The sequence below is a fragment of the Gopherus evgoodei genome, chromosome 3 (assembly GCF_007399415.2).
Source record: "Gopherus evgoodei ecotype Sinaloan lineage chromosome 3, rGopEvg1_v1.p, whole genome shotgun sequence".
Lineage (NCBI taxonomy): Eukaryota > Metazoa > Chordata > Testudines > Testudinidae > Gopherus > Gopherus evgoodei.
In genome coordinates, this window is record NC_044324.1 from 64,026,961 (window position 1) to 64,043,585 (window position 16,625).

General features: G+C 39.2%; 1 protein-coding gene across 5 annotated transcripts in view; it reads left to right on the top strand.

Annotated features, from left to right (window-relative positions):
* The window catches only part of ADGRB3 (adhesion G protein-coupled receptor B3), a 641,000-nt gene that overhangs the window by 313,065 nt on the left and 311,310 nt on the right, over window positions 1–16,625 (top strand). For all 5 annotated transcript variants that reach the window (XM_030555674.1, XM_030555672.1, XM_030555671.1 and 2 more), the window contains 2 exons: window positions 7,716–7,817; window positions 8,268–8,374. In XM_030555674.1, coding sequence (XP_030411534.1) covers window positions 7,716–7,817; window positions 8,268–8,374 — 209 coding nt within the window. The remainder of the gene's footprint in view (window positions 1–7,715; window positions 7,818–8,267; window positions 8,375–16,625) is intronic.

A 16,625-nucleotide genomic window follows, 5' to 3' on the forward strand; every position in this document is an offset into this window, starting at 1 on the left:
TCTATGTTAACCTAAAGATGACAAAACACAACTGCTTCTGCTAAAGAATAGCTAATGACTTCACACAAAAGATAAGAACATAAGAACTGTCATACTGGGTCAGACCAATGGGCCATCTAGCTCAATATCTTATCTCTGACATTGGCCAGTACCAGAGCTTCAGGGGGAGAATATAGAACAGAGCAATTCCGGAGAGATCCATCCCATCTTCCTCTCCCAGCAAAGAGGAAATATCAACTTTTTATGACAGAGTAGGAGAAAAGGGAAAATATGTTAATATCATTACTTATTTGATGCCAATGCTTTAAGTTTTGTTTAAATGTGGAGACCTGATAAATTATCACCAGCTATACCATCTTTTTTACAAGATTTGTGAAAACTTTGCTTTATTAGTTTTGTTAGGGGATAGGGCACTGGGTTCTAGTCTAAGATCTGCCATTAATCTGCTGTGTGACCTTGGGCAAGTCACTTCACCTCTCTGTACCCCTGTTTTCCCTTCTCAATCTTTGTCTTTTTTTCCAATTTAGGTTGTAAATTCTTTGGAGCAAAAAATTAGTGTATGTAGAGCACTTAGCACAATGGGGCCCCAATCTTAACTAGCGCCTTTAGGTGCTGCTATAATACTACTAATAAAATAATACTGAACCAATTGTCACTATTGTCACTATGAACAGTAGAATAAAAATGAATAAAGATATTAATAGGCAAGGTTAGGGTCTAGTTCTTGACTTTAATGATCAACAAAGTGTTTTAAGCCATCCCGAATTTAGAAGTGCAGATATAGGACTGGATACTTCAAGATACTGAGTGCCATAAATTCCTACTGAAGTCATTGGGCAAAATTCCAAACAGGTTGAAGGAGATGCAATTTATCAATACATTGATGAGTATATATTCACATCAGCTTTTAAAACAGACTTTGGATATGCAGTCAAAAAGAAAACTCTAGAAGACTGTTACAAGAGTTTCCACTGTATCGAGTAAAAAATATGGAATGATGTTTGTAGAATGCTTTGAACATTAGATTTTATAGCCTCAAAATAATTCTAGATAAGCTACACTTGGGAAAATTCACGTAATTATTAGAGCTGGTTGGGAATTTCATGATGAAATGCTTTTTTTCTATTAAATGTAATTGTTTTGACAAAAAAATGTGTTGAGAAGAATTCTCAGGTCTAGGATGGAATTTCTGGTCAAAAAGAGAGATCAGCCAACTCCAGAATAGCAATAGCCTGGTGGGTAAGCCTCTGCCTGATTTAGAAGAGGGAACATAAGAACGGCCATACTGGATCAGATCAGTGGTCCATCTAGCCCAGTATACTGTCTTCTGATAGTGGCTGGTGCCAGATGCTTCAGAGGTAATGAACACAACAGGGCAATTATCCTCTGTCATCCAATCCCAGCTTTTGACACTCAGAGATTGAGGAACACACAGAGCATCGGGTTCTGTCTCTGACCATCTTGCTTAATTGCCGTTGATGGACATATCCTTCGTGAATTTCTCTAATTCTTTTCTGAACCCCATTGTAGTTTTGGCCTTCACAATATCCCCTGACAAATAGTTTCACAGGTTGACTCTGTGTTGTGTGTTCTCTCTCATATCCCCCCTTAGTTATGTCCCTTTGTCTCCCACAGCCAAGTGAATGCCCTAACCACTGGGTTGTTGGCTATTTTGGGGGGAGGGCGGGGCTCTGGTATTTTGTTTTGTTTTTTGTGAAAACATTTGGAATGTCTCAGTTTTGTTCTTCATTGCAATTAAACTAATTTTCAAAATCCTGAAATTATTCACAAGACAGAATTCTTGTTTTATGGCCAGTCATAGTAATTATTTCACTTTATATCATTACTTTCGGGCAGCATGGAAATCTTTGATGTTCCAATGCTCTGCCTGGGAAGACAGAGCTGACTCACTGGAACAGGCCTGGTCTACACTGGAGTGCGGGGGGGAGAAATCGATCTAAGTTATGCAACTTCAGCGGCATGAATAATGTAGCTGAAGTCGACGTACTTAGATCTACTTACCATGGTGTCTTCACTGTGGTAGGTCGATTGCTGACACTCTCCTGTCAACTCTGCTTCCACTTCTCGCTCTGGTGGAGTACCGGAGTCGATGGGAGAGTGCTTGGCGGTCGATTTATTGCGTCTAGACTAGATGCGATCACTGCCCATCGATCCAAGGCGTAATGTGGACATGTCCTTATAGTACCTACCAGTGCTGTCTTCAACTTTGCTTTCACAAAATACTTTGAACACCAAGAGCTCAACACACTGGTGGCATAACTAGCAGGGAGTGCATTTGTGCCAGTAGGGACTTGGGCCCTGAATGTATTGCTTTCCAAGAATCCAGTTAAAAAACATTTTTGACTGAGTTCACTAGCAGTGCAAATTTCCTGAACACAATATTAGTCTCATTTTAATTAAATTCTGACCAATACATCTAACAAAAGGGAAAAATTGTAAACAGCCTTGAAGGCATTAGTTTGCAAATTCATCCTAAACACAATAAAGATCTGAAGAGTAAGTGGGAGCAAGCCTACAGAATATGTATGTTGACAGTTTGTGCTTTTTCAGGCACAGAGTTGGTTCTGAATGCTATAGAAGTATGTGAATGATTTTCACTGTTTAATTTCAATTGTGAACTAATGTTATACATTCCAAGATATTAGACTTTGTAGAGAATCATTCATGTACTTCTATAGCATTCTATATTAAGAGACCACCAGTCATATTTTTTCTTTTAATATATTCAATTGATAGCCTCACTTGCATGATATTTTTAAAATTTATATTTTGCTCACTGAGCCAGGCCATGATACAGCTCACTCCCATCTCAGGCATAGATTCTTATTCAGTAATCTTCAGAAAGGTATTAACAATATAATGCTTGGGATTTTCTAAATGCAACTGACACGGATCTGTCACCATTTTAGTTAATTTTATAATGAAGGGCTTATTAAAATATAGGATTAAAGATTATCCCAGAACAAACAATATAGGTGATGGTTTTAATGCAAAAAAAAATTTAAAAATTAATTACAATTGGTGGGGGTGGTAGTCCCCGAAGCCTGCCTCCCATAATCAGTTTTCACTGTAAGCAGATCAGTTTTAGCTATAGACACTTAATATGAAGGCAAATGCCCCTCTGTGGGTATCTTTCAAAGGGCATGCCAGTCCTGCAGCACTCTGTTCAGGTCAATATGGCTCTGCTGAGTCCTGCCTCACTTTTCCCTTAAGTCAGGCTCACTAAAAAAGACCACACAGGACAGATATTCAACACATTCCCCCTTCTGGAGTTCATTTTATTAAGTCCTGCACAATGTCTTTTAAAAGAAAATTCACAAAGTCTTCATCACAGTTTCAGCTGGGCCCAGCCCCTCCTCACTGAGGGATATCCTCTCTTTAAAAGTTTGTTAATTAATTTCTTTCAACTTCATCCCAGGCTGGGTGCAGTCCCTCCTCCCTAAGGGTCTGTCTTTCTGCTCACCTCATATCTGGAATTCAGCCATCTCCAGAGGCCTTCCAGCTGGTGCCTTCCTCCTTCCGACTCAGGGCCCTGCAGGCACTTCCTTACTTCCTTCAGTGTCTTCAGGCATCTCCCAATCACCTGCAGCTGTCTCCCCTGTTGTAAGGCTCAGTAGCCTTCCCCTAAGTCCTCTTGGGCAACAGGTAATTAGTCCAAGTGCCCTGGACCCTGCTCTCTTAAAGGACAGTGCCCAACAAGCAGCTTAACTGACACCCAGAAATATGGGGCTGGCTCTTGGGAGACCACAAATGGAGATCTGCAACACTTGCATGCCAAAGAGCTGTTCTTCAGGAGGCAACATCTGCAGAAGGGTTGGGTGGGGACAGCTATGAATATCCACCTGCTGAACATCCACAGCGTTTGGGGGAAAGAAAGCAGTAGCCCCAGAATGACCTAAAGAAAAGGATTTTTCCTCTACCCATCTCCACAGATTTCCATTGTGCGGCACCTGCTTACTGAGATTACATGTGGGAAACAAGATTTGGCCTGTAATGGAACAGTTTGAGGGAAGGGCATAATGTACAATACAGCTGGTTTGCCAAATTTGCCCCCATGACCCTGGTGTCCTTGACCTTAGATTAGAAGGAGATAGTTACCTTCTCTGGACAAACAACACAGTCTCTAATTTATACCAGTAAATGATGCAAGTGATTATATCACTTGTCCATGTTAGAAATATTTAAAAATTACTACAACAGTAACATAGAACACACAAAAAGAATCATAGAAATTCAATCCCACATGTAACCCACAAGGCTACTCTGAGGGCCACTGTGGTCTTCAGCCTCCCAGTCAGTCCACTGGACTCAGTGAGAACTTCTCCAAATAGCTGCTCTGTGTTAGTCTTTTCTGGCCCTGTCCTCGCCTTTGGTTTGGCACAGTCTATAAAGGTCACAGAAACCCCAATTGAGAGATTAGCAAGGGTTACACAACTGAATAAAGTGATCATAAATCAGCAGATGTCCAGATATGTAGATATTTACACAGTGTAAGCTGTTCTGTACATTATTGCCCATTTTGGGTGCACCATGCAGAGAACATTCTGCTTCATTTGTACACTGTGCTCGTCAACGTGGTAAATGTGTAGATATAATCCATGTTTGCTAAACTAGAAAGAAGAAAAGGAGCAAGCCAGATTCTGCAGTTTTTAAATTACTTACCTGACATCCCACTTAATGTCATTACCCATTGTTGGTTTAATCATTAATGAGGTAATCAGTTCCTGTAATCTTGGAGGTGAATGCAAATCCATGGTTTTCATTTTAATTTAATTTTCAATCAGCTCATTAAAGAATAACCATGACTCCAACTTCTCAGAGTCAAAATAAATAAGTTTATATCTTGGTGCCAAGATGGCACACTGTAATACAATACTGTATCATGAGCAATCATAGGCAGAGAGGAGAAAATACACAGAAGTTGAGGGTTATTAGCTGAAATAGAAGTTAATAGAGCATGGGAAAAGACCTTTATGACATCTCCATTTACGAATAAACTCAAGTAGCTTACTGACCAGCATCCTGGTGATCCTAAACTACTGCAACAGTGTCAATTAACTAGCACTCAGACTGGAGAACCAAATTAGCACAAAGCCATCTGTCCAGCCCCTAATCCTGCGCTGCTCTGTGCTCCCCCAAGCTGTAGCTGAGGAGTGGAGCTTTAAGCTTCTAGCACTGCAGAAGGTTCGAATTCTGTGAAAAAACACCCCCCCACACACACACATGTAATTTAGCCACTACAAATAGAACCAAAATAGGTCAGTACTGTTCAGTCTGTTTTACTCCCTACTTAAAATACAGTACCTTGGCATATTTCCAAATAGTTGAAAGGACTCCACACATTTTCTACCTTCAGCTCTCTCTCAAATAAAATGTATAAATTACATTTCGCCACACACATATAAAATTCAACATTTGGAAGGAGTTTGGCATGTGAAAGTAAGTCCTGAGGTGATAGATTAGTGAACAGAGGGCATATAAAGTGGTCTAAGTGTATGATCATTTAACGTATCAAAGGGCCTACACATCACCTACACATATGAAGTATTAATTCATGTGATACATTTTAGAGCCAGGTGATAAATTGCAGAATTATGTAATAACTTTCTAACCTCCTGAACAGTGTCAAACAGCCACTTTTTTTTTACTAACCTTCTAGAGAAATATTGACGACTTCACTCCCAGATATAGAATTTCCCTAAAATGTCCATCAACCAAAGTACCATGACAACTTTTCTATACATAAAATCATCCTCAAAAATATAAATGGTATTTTCTTGTACTGTTGCTTCTAAATGGGAACTCACACTTCTAACCCTAAAAGGCTTAGGAAAATTGATTTTAAACTAATGCAAATTTACCATATTTAAACTTATATAAAGAGAGAATTTCTTCCTCAAAAGCATCCAAGCAACCTTTTACTCTGTGATTCTATATAATCTGTTTGAGTATTGAATGGAGACTGAACTGGAATAAAACAGATTGAGCAAGTTTGTAAAGTCAGATTAGACATTATGTAGTCAATATAAAGGGGGAAGACTCCTACAAAAAAGAAAATCAGTTGTAAGTCAGCGCCTGGGTAAGCTGTGTCAGTTTTCAGAGCCCAAAGACCATCTTTCTTTTTTTTCCCCACAAGGTTAAAGTATGACAGTAATTTGAACATGCTTATGTCACCAGATGTTCCCCATTTATCATGCATCCCTTGCTTTCCCCCATTAGAATATTGGCCTCATGAGTTCACTTTTAGACTGCCTTATCTGAAACAAATTAGCATTCTGGATAAGTGAAACAGCTCACTTTCTTAGGGTTTTGCCATTAAGGGATATTCTTGCTTCTCTAGCATCATCAACTTTTCTTGACTTACGATTCAAGAGTGCTGATGCCGAGGCAAATTTACCAAGCAATTTTCAGAATGACTGTGATTCATATTAGTATCACTGAGCCATCTGCAAGGAGCTCTTTGTCATCCACAAAGACAGAGTTCACTGCTTCTGCATAGTTTTGTCAGTAGAAGCATAGGGAAAGGGCTGTCTTGTGGAAAAGGAATTGGAATTAAACTCAAGATACTGGGGTTCGATTCCTGCCTCAGCCATAGTTTTCCTGTATAACTGTGGTGAGTCCTTTAATCCCTTTGTGCCTCACTTCCTTATCTGGAAAGTGACGATAATTATACTTCATTTCTCTAACCTTTTATCTTGTCTAGCAAGCTCTTTGAGGAAGGGACTTATTATGAGTATTTAGTACAGAGGGCCATAGTTTCTACTCTAATACAGAAAATGATAGAAGGAAAATGTTCCCCATTTTTCTCTGCTACTCTTGAAATGATTTCAGCTGCTAGTGTTTTACATCACTTCAAATGGTTAGACATATCTGTCAAAATGGAGATTTTTTAGAGTTACTATATTCAAAAAAATACAAACTGGGAAACTACAACAAAAATACTGAACACCAAAAGGAATTTAGAAGTCTTGATTATGTGAAAATGCTACCAATGTAGTTTTCTTTTACCTTGTCCATATTTGCTAGTAGGAATCTGTTATCATGGGAATGTGAAAGCAATTTCCTTTCCTTTTAAAAACTTTTTTATGATAACCAGTAAAGGTCATTTTGGCTTATATCCACTCTGCTTCACATTATTGGCCTCACTCGCTAATACCACAATTGCCATGAAAGCCATTTCAAAAGAAGTAGTGACCTACTCTCTTGTTTCCAGAATAACTGCTTCACAATTGACATGCTTATCACATTTAATATTTCAGTAATGGCTTTAAAATAATTGCTTTGGATGCAACTAAAGTTTAAAAAAAAACCCACAAAAGCCTTAAAGAGTTTTCTGCATTTTTCATGCCCATTAACCATACTGATTTGCAACAGAGACACAATGTTTTAAATAGAAACTGGTACAATGTGGCATATTTTTAAAAGAGCTAATATTGCATATGTATATATGTAGGCGAGAGAGAGAGTAAATGCCACAGATTGTGAAATGAAAGCCCAGCAAGAAGAGAGATCCTACACAAAAATCAAAGGAGATCTTACATTTATTTGTTAAAGCATGTTAAAATGAGCCTCTAAAGACAACAATCTGCATTTCTCATAGAGTATGGGGTTAAGGCTGAGGATGTATTTTCTCTGATATGCAATGTATACATTTTACAAAAGCCTATATTCAAATACTCATTTTTCAATCACAGCACCTTACGAAATATGTCCTGAAGATTATTTGTTGTCAATGGTGTGGAAAAGAACCCCAGCTGGCGACATGGCATTCAATCGATGTCCTCTCAATGCCACAGGTACAGTAGTACATCAAATTTACATGCTGACAACAGAGGGGAAAAAAACTGTTTTCTTTTTTGTTAAAACTGCCCTTCCACCTGCGTTCAAACACATCTAACTATTGCCCAGATACTATAGTGAAATATATAAACATATATGATATAATAAGTAATAATTAATTGCCAGGATGTATCAGGCAGTTTGCTGAAAATCAAGCAGATCATAAAGCCTTCTAATTAAAACTCGTAAATGCCAATTATATGACACAGCAAATCTATTACAGAAACATAACATAAGGTATAAGTAAGAACATAACATGAATTGCTCTTTGAATGCTGCTGATGCTCATTTGCATGAAATTGTTTCTGTGTGCTCTAAAATAATATAGAATGTATCCTACATAGTCTTTGTTCACTCTGACTATTCTCAGTTATATAAATATTTTCTCTGTTCTTTATGACTCACAGGCACCGCTAGCAGACGCTGCTCTCTCAGTGTTCATGGAGTGGCCTTCTGGGAACATCCAAGCTTTGCTAGATGCATATCAAATGAGTACAGACACTTGCAGCATTCAGTAGGTGCAAAGCCAGCTTTTGCTCTGTTTATTCTTTGCTAATCATCACCATATAAGCATTTAACTGTTTACCCTTCAGTCAGACTTCTGATGAGGAAGAGGGGTGGGGGACACTTGAGGAAGGATAATTTATATCCAACGTATATAATTATGATCCTGTATATCTGCTGCTGTTAGAATGAAAGAGCTCTTTGTCTCACTGTAGCAGTGAAAAGAATGATGAAGGCTCCCTTTTTCATTGTTCATTGTATAAAGTTTTTATCAAGGTCCAGGGGTAAAGGCACATATTTTAGATTTATTAGCAAATGAGATCGGAATAAATGAGATTTACAGGAATTCAACCTACTAAGGGCATGTTATAATACTTTAGGTTTGTTGATTGCATGCTAGCAAGTGAGGAACTATGATGCCTCTTTGTGATATCAAATTCTGAACTTCCACTTAAGGTGAAATAAAAGGGAAAACAGTTGAAAGGTAAAAATACCGCACTGGATTGCAAACAAAATAAATAACCCCATGGAGCAATATGATATGCTTTTCAAACATAAATAGAAATGTTTTTTGACAAGATATAAAGTATAAATATATTAACAATGTCTTCCTAAATATATTTTTTAAATTCTGTTTTCCCAGTTAAGGACTCTGCCAGGTCATTTCAGTGCAGGCAGAGCCCATTTTAAGATTCTCATGGACACTCATTTTTTTTTCTTCCCAAGATATATTTTCCTGACACCCTTATTACTCCCCCTCCTCTTTCAAAGGTCACTATTAATGCTGCTCCATTAATCATTCAACAGAGGGGCACTAACAGCTGTGTGTTTGTGAAGGAATATGACTACTTCCCAGCCTCTCAACCAAGCACAGCACTCATGTAATGTGCTTAACAATCTGGTGGCTGAATCTGATTTCCCACCTGGAGGAGATTGTGATGAATTCCCCTGAGCTGCCTTTCTGTTTCATTAGATTCCAACTTAATTGAGACTAGGGATGCAGTTTCAGCATTAGCCAACAGAAGCATTATTTTTAAACTCAGAAAAGGAGAAAGCACCTGTGCTAGACCAGACCTCCCCACTTCTGCATGCATCTGGCTGGGAGTTGTGGTATCCCTCTACCTTTCATTCAGGGGAGCAGAGCAAACAATGTGGCTTTGCAATTAGGTATTTTTAAAGTTTTGAAAAAATGAAACATGTTTTCTGTATACTTAAAAATAACCTGCCAATTAATAGCAATATGTTCTTGTGCTAATTAATGAAAACCTATTGCAAACGAGTACTATAGTAGCCTCAATAAATACAGTATCAAAGTACTAGAGACAGGATCTTGTAGTATATGAAAAATGATGCAAGCTGTATTTTGAGGACAAGTTCTGGAGACTTTTCAGAAATAAAGGAAAAGTATGGGCTTGATTATAGCTGGTCCTTGCATGGCAACACACATTAGAGCTATAGCAGGTCACACAATGGAGTAAGGAGCCTCTGTTCCCTTCCTTCCATGACCTGTAGGACCACTGCCTGGAATTGCAGCCTTTGTGCTTGAAGGAGCAGAAGAGATGGTACTTAGTTGTTTTCACCTGGGTTCACCTCAATGGAAAAGTGGTGGGGACGTGCTTCCACCCATCCAAGCTCCAGCTGTGTTGTGCCCCTTAAAGGGATGTCAGAGATTACGCCCTCCCCCTGCACAACTGGGATGCTTCACTTTAAGGCAGAATGTCTCTCTGCGGTGAAGTGGCTCTGCATCACGCCTACTGCAGTGCTGTGGCTAAGTGCTATGATTTAATCATGTATCTTTTTGTATAAAACATCTTAATAATTTCCCAGTAGATAAATAATGTGCTGCAAGTGCATTGGTTTCTCTGCTCTTTTCCTATTAGTGTGTTGCAGTTTAGACACACTTTACAGTGATTTCCGTTACGAATGGACAGTTGCAGTGATACTTACATACTGCTTCTTCTTGAAATGGGAAATACTATAAATACTGCATATTTAACAACTGAGGATGATACATGTCCAGTTTTTAATAACATTCACAGTGTTCTATTGTGTTTACAAATATCTCTTGCCATGGAAATAATTCAGTTCAGAAAAATCGAAATTATTCAAAATTTTCATATTGGTTCTGACTTGAGGTGAAATCCTGGCTCCACTGTAGGCATTAGAAGTTTTGCAATTAACTTCACTGGGGCCAGGACTTCACTCTTGGAGTTTTAAGTATATTGTTTTGTTTTGTTTAAAAGACTCCATTGCTGCTGTGATGGCCTAGGTGCATTCCACACCTGAACAATTCAGTGCAGCAGACTACGGAATATCTGATGGGATCGTTAGCATTTCAAAATTCAGTAGCTGTTAAAACATCCATGGCCTGATGGAATTCACTGAACCTATCATTTTGGAGCAAAGGCAAATAGAATAGCCACAAAACAAAACCTAGAATGTTGCATTCAGTGACATGTACAGAAGTTGAAGTATTTCATATGAAATACTGAAAGAGTTAAACAAATTTTATCAGGTATACATGAAATAGAGCTGACACTTTTAGACTAAGTGTGTTTCTACACTGGGCAGTTAACCCAGGTGATTGGCACCTAGGCCTGAGCTTCTGGGTTATCCTAGCCTGAGTGTGACCATTTCCACAGCAAAGCCATGCTCCTATTACAGTATCCTTTCTGTTTCTGCACTCACCAGTGTGTGTTTAGGGGCATAACCTATGGTTCCTTGTGCTGAGATGAGTTCTTGTGGGAGAACTCATCTGTCCTTTTGGGGGGAATCATGGGAAGGGCATTAGAGGATTAGCAGGACTCACCTGATTTTTCAACAGTGTGACTGCTGAACTTCCATGGGTTGCAGGGGAGTGGGGCTATTGTGGTACAGGATTGACAGTGGATTCACCACTACACAGCTCCATAAGCATTATACATCCAGGTTGAGGATATTGAAAGAAATTTACAGGAAAATCAGCTAACATGAGGGTGTCCCCATCTGAGCATGCTACCAACATCCCTTATTCCTTCCTGTTAGAAACTGTTGTCTGGTGCATGCCACCTTCCAGTCACTCTTTAGAATTTTCATAACCTGTCTGTATCTGTTTTCAGCATTTGTAAAACAGGGATAATAATTAGAGGTGGCTGAATAATGGAACCAGTTATTCATGAATAACTTATCCAACATTTGGCACTAAACAATCATCAAATCACTTCAACAAACAATGTTTGACCGTCTTAGACAGCTGGTTGAATAATGTGAAAAATAATTCACTGAATAATTTAAGGGACAAAAAGATGCCAAAATCTGTCAAATAAACTTTTGGGAAATGATTTGATCAGCTCTCCTGATAATACTTGCAGAGCTTAATGAGGATTACTTTTAGTATGACACTATACTTTGAATATGTAAAAAGATAAATGCTATTCTTTGCCCTCTGCAATCATATAGTCCACTGTTCAGTCAATTACTTGCCCTTTTTCTGAACATGTTTTACATGTATTTTGTTATAATTGGAGTCTAGAAACACGCAACTAAAAATAGATGCATTTGTTACTTCACTACCTGAAATTATCATTATATTGTTAATTTAGATTAGGAACATAAATATACATCAGAAAATACTAATGTAAAACCAAGATTCCCACAAAAAAATTGAAATATTAATTCACAGTAGTTGAAAATATTTTCAGAATATCTAAATACCAATTAACTCCTTTGAAAGATAATTTGTCATATCTCATTTACTGTCACGATGAGAAATTCCAAACTGAATTAATAGGAATTGTTGTTTGTCATGGCACACATGACTTTGAATCAAAAGACATGGCAAATACATGTGTTTCAGCTGTGGGAGACCACCAAACTGCCATCTGACTTCTAGCTTGTGGTATGTCAGTGTTCAAAATCAAGTGTGCGACATTCTTTTTATTCCAAGGAGTTGCATTATTATGCATTAATTATTTTACATAACAGTATAAAAAGTACTCATTATTTTTGCCACAAGCTCATGTCATAACTGTCCTACCCAGATCTGAACCTTAGAGTTCAGAACATGAGAAGCTAGCATGAAACCTCCAAACTTAATTACCAGCTTGGATCTGATATCGCTGCCACCAGCCAGAAAAATTCCAGTGTCTGGCTCACTCTGGTCTCCCCAAAACCTTCCCTGGGGGACCCCAAGACTCAGATGCCCTGAGTCTCACCACAAAGGGAAATAACCAACTTCCTTTCCCCCTCTTTACCTCCTCCCAGATTTCCCCGCCCTGGGGACCCTAGGATATTCCCTGCTTCAAGTCCTTGAAACACAAGTACCGAGAGATCTAATCTCTCTTCCCCCTCACCCAGAGGGTATGCAAAGTCAGGCTTAGTAAATCTAACACAAAGAGATTCTCTCTTCCCCCCTGTCTTCTTCCTCCCACCAATTCCCTGGTGAGCTGCAGACTCAATCCCCTTGAGCCCCCACTAAAAAAAAATCCACAGGTCTTAAAAAGAAAGCTTTATATAAAAAGAAAGGAAAAGACATAAAATGGTCTCTGTATCAAGGTCACGATATACAGGGTCAATTGCTTAAAAGAAAAAATGAATAAACAGCCTTATCCAAAAAGAATACAATTTAACACATTCCAGCAACTACACACATGTAAATACAAAAAACCCAATATAAACCTATTGTCTTACTATCCTTGTACTTACAACTTGGAAACAGAAGATTAGAAAGCCTGGAGATAGAAAGATCACTCTCAGAGCCGAGAGAGAGAACAGCCCAAGAACAAAGGACTCACACCCAAAACTTCCCTCCACCCAGATTTGAAAAAGTCTTGTTTTCTGATTGGTCCTCTGGTCAGGTGTTTGGTTCCCTTTTATAGGTGAAAGAGACATTAACCCTTAGCTATTTGTTTATGACAGCTCATTCAGTAAAGAGGGCCAAATTCTAGTTTTCATTATGGCTTGTGGACAAGTGTATTAAGTGAATTGTAGCTTTTTAAGGCCAGAGAGGGACCATTTTGATTATCTAATCTGAATTCCTTCAGAACACTGGTTATAAATTGAACTACAGCATATTTCTTAGAAAGATATCCAGTCTTGATTTAAAGTCTTCATATGATGGAGAATGCATCACAGCTCTAAATAACTTGTTTCAATGGTTAATTACCCTCAGTGCGAAACATTTGCACCTTATTCCTAGTCTGAATTTGTCTAGCTTCAGCTTCCAGCCATTGGATCTTGTTATGCATTTTGTCTTCTACATTACAGACCCCTCTACCATATACTACTGCCAATGCACATCAAAACATTCACTGATATTAATGAAGGTTTGCGCAAAAGACCAGGAGTAGAATATGTTTTTATGTCATAACTAAATTTTGATTGCCATTTATTATTTTTCTTCATAATAAATTATTGCTTCCCCATCCTACCTTCTCTTTTTCTGCCTCTTCTCAGTCTTGGTGTGCTTCCTCTGTTCTCACCGCATTTCCTTCCTTGCTGCATTTTCCAGTTGAGTTACTCCCTTTTCCATACTCTAGCCTCTAAAACAATCAAACATAGATTCATAAATTCATAGATTCTAGGACTGGAAGGGACCTCGAGAGGTCATCGAGTCCAGTCCCCTGCCCTCATGGCAGGACCAAATACTGGCTAGACCATCTCTGATAGACATTTATCTAACCTACTCTTAAATATCTCCAGAGATGGAGATTCCACAACCTCCCTAGGCAATTTATTCCAGTGTTTAACTATCCTGACAGTTAGGAACTTCTGCCTAATGTCCAACCTAAACCTCCCTTGCTGCAGTTTAAGCCCATTGCTTCTTGGTCTATCCTTAGAGGCTAAGGTGTTTTCTCCCTCCTCCTTATGACACCCTTTTAGATACCTGAAAACTGCTATCATGTCCCCTCTCAGTCCTCTCTTTTCCAAACTAAACAAACCCAATTCTTTCAGCCTTCCTTCATAGGTCATGTTCTCAAGACCTTTACTCATTCTTGTTGCTCTTCTCTGGACCCTCTCCAATTTCTTCACATCTTTCTTGAAATGCGGTGCCCAGAACTGGACACAATACTCCACTGAGGCCCAACCAGCGCAGAGTAGAGTGGAAGAATGACCTCTCATGTCTTGCTCACAACACACCTGTCAATGCATCCCAGAATCACATTTGCTTTTTTTGCAACAGCATCACACTGTTGACTCATATTTAGCTTGTGGTCCACTATAACCCCTAGATCCCTTTCTGCCGTACTCCTTCCTAGACAGTCTCTTCCCATTTTGTATGTGTGAAACTGATTGTTCCTTCCTAAGTGGAGCACTTTGCATTTGTCTTTGTTAAACTTCATCCTGTTTACCTCAGACCATTTCTCCAATTTGTCCAGATCATTTTGAATTATGACCCTGTCCTCCAAAGCAGTTGCAATCCCTCCCAGTTTGGTATCATCTGCAAACTTAATAAGCATACTTTCTATGCCAATATCTAAGTCATTGATGAAATTGTTAATGATGACACTGAAGTGTCATCATTGAGCATAAGAGCTGGAACTCTAATGACATCAGCTGCATGTCAGACAGTTCACATCTCTGATTCATTGTTTCCACTATCCACTGAGGAAGGTTACACTTCTTCAGTTCCAACCGTGAGGTCTAGAAACCTTTTTTAAGTGAAACCTTACATTCTGAATACGTCCTGCTGTAAATATAAATACCTAAAGTGCGCTGGATCTGGCCTGGAAGCTGTAGGTTTGACCTCCTGGTGATTTATGGGTACTTCTTACATCATTTAGATAAAGAAGATAATCAAGGGCCTATGCTTCAGAAATCTCTACAATGAATGGATCAGACTCACTAAAGGAGCAGAATGAGAATCAGGATTAGCAGCCAGGCAGTCCCACCACCTACCATCAGTGAAATGCCATGACAGAGAATTGTTCTTTGCATCACAACTGGACAGACTAGACCAGTGGTGGGAAACCTGCGACCCATGGGCCGCACGCAGCCCATCAGGATAATCTGCTGGTGGGCTGTCAGACAGTTTGTTTACATTTGCATGGCCGCACGCAGCTCCCAGGGGCTGTGGTTCGCTGTTCCTGGCCAATGGGAGCTGCAGAAAGTGGTAGCCAGCATATCCCTATGGCCCACACTGCTTCCCACAGCTCCCATTGGCCAGGAACGGTGAACCGCAGCTACTGGGAGCTGTGGGTGGCCATGCAAAAATAAACAAACAGTCTGGAGGCCCGCCAACAGATTACTCTGACAGGCTGCAGGTTGCCCACCACTGGACCAGACTCAAATTCTGGTAGCTATGCAGTGAGAGGATTACAGTGCCAAGAGTCTACCACTGAGAATATCTTGCAGCTGGTTCCTTTGAATAAACACCCACCTCTGAGATCAACAGCTTGAACACAGGTGTTAGGATGAGGAAATAGGGAAGAAGTATTTTTGATACCCTGACCAGCTCTACAGATGGTAGCCACATTAAACAGCACCTGGCAATGAAATGGTGGCTAGTGCAGAACATGTAGGACAAGAGCAGAATCGTTTGGGATGGAAGAGCAATTACTCATCGTAACTCTATGGGAGCTTTGTGGAAGGAATGGGTGAAGCTACTATGACCAATGATGCTCACTGATCTTAAAGAATCAACATTTAACCTCTGCCTGTACCCCTAAGAAAATGATCAGACACTAAAACTAGCAGTGACTTCACCACCAGCCTTTCCAAGACTTATAAAGAAGAAGTTACCATGAATTCATTGCTAGCTCAAATGACTTATCCATGGGGACCATTAAAAACCTCCAGAGCAAACATAGTTTTTGGAAAAGACAAGATAATCTTGATAACATGTCACTGCTCCACATCAAAGATAGAGTAACCTGTGCATTTAAATGAAATTCCTTGAAGTGGCTTTTGGCCGTTTAAAGACTGCATAATATGTGTATATTGTGCTGAAAATGCTAATAAATAGTGATGTCTATGAAAGCACATAATATGTCTTGCTTTCTGAATGTCATCAGAAATATCTGAAAATCTCTCCATTGTTTCTTATTTTCTAAATCTAACAAAGAATGAATGGAGCCCAATTTTCAAATTTAGATGACTAAAATTCCATATTTAGACACTTAGATGCCCAACACTAGTATTTTGTGCCAACTTGTGTAATTAATCTCCTGAATCAGGCATGAATACATGAAAATCAGGTTCTTATTCTAAAGAGGAGATGAAGTTAGAAAAACAGTTAACTCTTGGGAGTCTGGGAGCAAAGATTCACATAAGAAAGGCTGGGA